Source organism: Bison bison, unplaced genomic scaffold (assembly GCF_000754665.1).
Source record: "Bison bison bison isolate TAMUID 2011002044 unplaced genomic scaffold, Bison_UMD1.0 scf7180017864456, whole genome shotgun sequence".
Classification (NCBI taxonomy): domain Eukaryota; kingdom Metazoa; phylum Chordata; class Mammalia; order Artiodactyla; family Bovidae; genus Bison; species Bison bison.
In genome coordinates, this window is record NW_011495018.1 from 7225325 (window position 1) to 7230525 (window position 5201).

The 5201-nt window shown below is 62.9% G+C and overlaps 1 protein-coding gene across 3 annotated transcripts in view; it reads left to right on the forward strand.

Moving 5' to 3' along the window:
* The window catches only part of FAM53B (family with sequence similarity 53, member B), a 56117-nt gene extending 51131 nt beyond the window's left edge, over positions 1-4986 (forward strand). For all 3 annotated transcript variants that reach the window (XM_010859171.1, XM_010859169.1, XM_010859170.1), the window contains exon 2: positions 913-4986. In XM_010859171.1, coding sequence (XP_010857473.1) covers positions 913-1218 — 306 coding nt within the window. In that variant the 3' untranslated portion in view covers positions 1219-4986. The remainder of the gene's footprint in view (positions 1-912) is intronic.
* The last annotated feature ends 215 nt before the right edge of the window (positions 4987-5201 follow it).

Genomic DNA, 5201 nt, shown 5'->3' on the forward strand with positions numbered 1-5201 from the left:
GAACGTCAAGCCCACCCTCCCCCACCCACATCCCGTCCCTGCCACGGCGAGAAGGTGGTGTGGGCCCCCGCGTCCGCTCTGAGCGCCAGCGCAGCCTGGCAGCTTCTCCCTTTACATCAGTGGGCCCGCTCCTGCTGTGTTCTTGCAACGGCTCAAGAGCCTCCCTCTGCCGGAAAAGACATGCTTTACGGAACCAGCATCATGGGGAATGATGCTGGGTCACTCCCTTCTTTCCACTGTAACGGTGTGACGAGGCACATTTGTGTTGCTGCGTCCGAACTGTTTTCTTGCGGTAAAAATCCTAGAGGTGAACCTGCCACTTCTGTTTTGCAGGAAGGTTGTGTGTGAAGGCCTCTGAGCCTGCCCCCAGCTCCCTCCCTACTGCACCACCACCACCCCCAGTCCCCCCAGAACTGGATGCTAGGAAGTTTGTGCTCTTTGCCAGTTTGTAGACAAATAACTGCATTTTGAGGCTTCCCTGGTGGCTCAGACGGTAAAGCATCTGCCTACAATGCAGGAGACCTGGGTTCAATCCCTAGGTCAGGGAGATCCCCTGAAGAAGGAAATGGCAACCCACTCCAGTACTCTTGCCTGGAGAATCCCATGGACGGAGGAGCCTGGTGGGCTACAGTGCATGGGGTTGCAAAGACTTGGACACGACAGAGCGACTTCAGTCACTCAACTGCATTTTATGTCTCTTGATTAACGTGGTGTTCACCGGCCAGGGGTGGTTCTTCAAGAGTTAACCAACGGCCCCTCTGCCCTTGCTGACGTTGGGGAGGGCGTTCCATTGCCTGGTGGGCCCACCACCATGTAGCCCCCCAGGGGTCTTGGCCAGGCTGAGTGGGGCGTTCGGTCCTTGGATTCCGTGGGACTGCAACCCCTTGTGACCTGTGTCTGTCTTCCCCACAGAACTGTCAGACCTTCAGCAGTCTCAGCTGCCTGAACACGGGGACGGAGGACCGGAGCACCCACAGCCCCTTCGCCCTGCACACCAGGTCCTGGGCCGCCCTGCACTCGGCCCCCAGCGCAGGGGGCAGGACGCCCGCCGGGACCCCGGTCCCTGAGCCTCTGCCCTCCTCCCTGGATGACTCGCTGGCCTGCCGGGAGGAGCCATGCTGCGAGGAGCCGGGCACAGCCTGGCGGGACCGCAGGGCCCGCAGCAGCCCCTGCTCCCTGGACGGCGAGCTGGACATCGAGCAGATAGAGAACAACTGAGGGGCTGCAGGCCCTGGCGGGGGGGCAGGCCCTGGGCGGGGGGCGGGGGCGGGAGGGCTCGTTTGAATCGAGGGGCCTCCTCCTGCCCACCCCGCAGGTGCGGTGGCGGGCCCTCCGGGGAGCCCCACCCCTGGGCCTGATCCGAGCTTCCTGGGAGGCAGGCATCAGGGCCCAGGAGCGAGCCCACCGGCTCCCCGAGATGCTGTCCCGCCTGCGGGGGCCCGGGCCGCCCCCCACTCCCCGCCCCGCAGTGCAGCATCTCAGCCTTTCACCAGCACGGCAGCCACGGTCCACGGAACCGCAGGGGCCGGGACGGAAGCTTCTCAGTCTCGGTCTCTTGTCCCCCTTTCACTTGCGGCACATCGATGGGCACGGCACCCCAGCCTTGCCCGCTGGGCAGTCTCTTGGCGTCTGCGCAGGGCTGGGGTTTCCACCCCCAGCCCGGGTTTCCGCCTGAGGTCCACGTGCTGGCGTCACGGGCCCACCCGCCCTCCTGCTCTCAGGTTTGGGTCGGGGGGCCAGCCCTGCCGCGCCCTCCTCCCCTCGAGTGTGTATTCCGTGCCTTCTCTCCCAGGTCTCCCGCTCAGGCTCGGGAAGGCGGGGGAGGCTTCCTCGGTCGTTAACACCAGAACCGTTCGGCCTTAATTCCAGGTGTGGGTAATGGGGCCCTGCGTGCCGGGTGGACTCCCAGGGTCCAGGGAACACCTTGGGGTGCGGGGGGTTGCTTGTTAGAGGCCCGTCCAGGTGGGTAGACATCTGGTGGCTCTGTTGGCCAAGAAGGCAGAGGCGCGAGCCCCTCCCATGGTGTAGAGGTCCCAGCTCCAGACTTTGCTGCTCTGGGGCTGGGGGCTGAAGTTGGCAGGGTCAGCAGCTGGCAGCCACTGTCCACGATGCCCTGCCACTGAGCAATGAGCTCAGTAGACACGGGTGAGTGGAGAGACGTCCCCAGAGGAGGGCAGCCTTTTGAAAACGTCCTCAGGGACAAGGGCCCTGTGCAGGTGCGCAGACCCAGGCCCTGGGCATGTTCCGGGACTAGAGGGTGCCTGTCAGCCATTCTGGGCCCGGCCATCTACCAAGCACAGCCTTGTTGGTTGGGGGGGTTTGGAGGGGTGCCACCTCCCTGCTACTGCCCCAACCACAAGCACAGAGTGGGGTGCCCACACACCCTTCCTGGCTCCTGGCGCCCCAGCAGAGCCCCCCCAGGTCCACCAGGAGCCCCAACTCCTTGAGGCTTCTCTCCCAGACCGCTCCTCCCCAGCCCCGCTTTGCAGACACGCCCCATGGGGCTCTGGCTCCCCTGGAATCCAGCTGTCAGCAGCTCGGCGTCTTCTGCAGACAACAGCAGTGGGGGTCAGCTTATGAGCAAAGTGGCTCCTTTTCCCACAAGGCTCAGTCCATCCACGTGTCCCCTGCAGTGTGCTGCCACGCGACAGAGGCACTCCGGGGATCCCTTTGGTCCCACTCACCTTCTGCTGATGGCAGAGCCCTCAGTGCTTGCAAGGGCTGAGGGCACATGGTTCTTTCTCTTTCCTCTGAAGAGAGACCAGGTTTGGGGAAACGTGACTTAAACCTTTACTTCTGGACATCCGAAGTGCAGTGGCTCAAGTTCTCATTTAGAGTTGGCTCTTCTTAAAAATCAGCTGTTTAAGATGCTTGCAGAAAACCCCAACTCCATGACCCGCCACCCTGCCCCCCCGAGATGGTGTCAGAAGCCGCAGGTTGTAGAGCATCGTGGGCGTTTGGGCGCTGGGCAGGTCCCGCCAAAGGGCACAGCCCCCCTGGGGAGCCAGACCAGGCGGCTCGTCGTCTTTGAGCCGATCCAGGAGACCCCGGGGCGTCCAGCAGCGGGTGCATGGACGGGAGAGGACGTGCCGGCGCCCCCTGGCCTCAAGGAGCCTGGGTGGGAGGCATGATACCTGACCCACACCCAGTGGCCACAGCGGGCATGCGCCCTGGACAGCAGCCCTTCCCCTGGATGCCATTCCTCCAGGCCGGGAAGGGACGCAGCAGTGGTGCGTGTCACAGAGCTGTAGTGCGCGTGGCCCCCTCGGACCCTGCCAGCCACCCCCAACCCCTTCTCAGGCCTGGTGGCGGGGAAGGACGAGCCGTGGCCCCACCAGCCCCATCTCCCTGCAGGCTGCTCCTGGGACCCATGAGGCAGAAGGGCTTGCAGCCCAGGGCAGGGTTTGGCCCTTCCCAGCCTCCTCAGGCCTCTCTTGGCTGTTCCTGCTCCCACAGAAGCTCCCCGCCCAAGCCCACGACAGCAGCAAGGAGGGGAGAGGATGACCAGTGATCCCTCAGAGAAAGAGGCAGCTGTGGGGTGGCTTCATGTCCGTCTTCCCATCAAAGAGAGCAGCCCCCATCTGTCTATAGGAGGTGCTGCCTGAGGCCCGTCTCTGGGCTCTGCTCCCCCGGCACCAGGACTCCTGGTCTTGAAGGGAGACTCTCTCTGACCACCCTGGGGTGAGGGGTGTCCCTAGGGGGCAGCAGGCCAGCTGGTGCCTCCTTCCCAGCCCCGAACCTCACTTCTGCCAGGACCCTGCCTAGTGCAGCCCATGAACTCCTGCCTGTAAGGGGGAACTGAGGAAGTTCAGAGCTAGGAGGGAGGGCTGTGCCAGGCTGTCTGCCTGCCCGGGGGCCTGGAAGGACAAGAGCAGGGTCGTGCATTTGAAGGGTGTGGGGGCTTCCTGTTGGGGCACCCTCACTAAAGCCGCCGACTAACAGAGGCCGCTGCCCGTGGGGCCGGGCCGGGCATCGGGGCGGCAGCCTCAGCGTTTACATTACCGCATACCCTCTTGCCTTACTCGCGGTGGAGGCCAGGGCCTGTGCAGCGCCCGTGGGCAGACACGACTCCCAGGCCCCTGGAGAGCTCGTGAGGATTTTCACTCTCAGAAAGCCTTACTTTTCAACAAAATTTTTGTAGCAGGAAAAGTTTTTGTGAATTTGTATACACTGAAAGAAATTTTAAAATGCAAAGTCCACCTTAGAAAGGAAACAAACCCATTGTCCACAAGGGGCCCCAGAGCAAGGTCGGGGAGGGGCAGCCTGTGCGCTTCCACACTCTGGCTGGTGCTGCCTGAGCCTCCAGCCCACGCCCTGGACAGACGCCCCACCACGGGCTCGAGTTTCACACACCCTGGCCTGGAGGCAGGTCATCCACACGATGACTGTGTCAGATCCCACAGCCTGGGGTGCAGGCGGTCCTCACGCCCCGGCTCTGGGGGCAGCAACCCAGCCAGGACAGCGCCTCCATGTAGGCGATGGTGCCGCCGCTTGCCGCAGGCTCACGGTGGCCGGACCCCTCCCACTGGCGCCTCTTTAAAGAGAAAAGAAAAGGATTTAATTAAAAAAAAAAAAAATCCCAGACCACAGCAGAAATCTTATACCTAGCTAGAATAGTCCAATCTTCTAGCATAGTCTCCTTGGCAAAGAAATTGTGTCCCAGTGTGGGGGCCCACGTCCCGGGCGCGGGTGCCCGCGGGTTGGCCGTCTCCGGGGTCACGTGTGCTTTCCCAGCAGCACCCGTCGGTGCCCTGGAGCTTCAGGAAGCGTGGTGGCTGGAAAACGGGCCACACTGGGCCCGGCCCCTGCCCGGGTGAAGCGCTGTGCAGGATGGCGCTGGGTCTGCCCCCCACTGCCACCCACCGCAGCCTGCCCTCTGCGCAGGCCATAACTATCTTGCACTAGGGCCGCTCTAGTCTCTCAGGAATCTGCTTGTTACTTTTACTGTGTAAATAAAGCTTCCTGGTTCAGTACCCAGTTGCTGTGAGCCGGCTGTGTGCTTTCTGTTGGGGGGTTGGGGGTGACGGATCGGAGGGTTGCACCTGTGCTCTGGGCTGGCACAGGCAGAGCCTGGGGCCTTTCTGTCCCCTCCAAGCCCCAGGGTCAGATCTGTAAAGTGGGGGGAGAGCTGAGTGCTCTCAAAATCTTCCGGTGCAGGAGGCTGTGAGCGACTGACGGGAGGGCTGGCCATGGCCACAGCT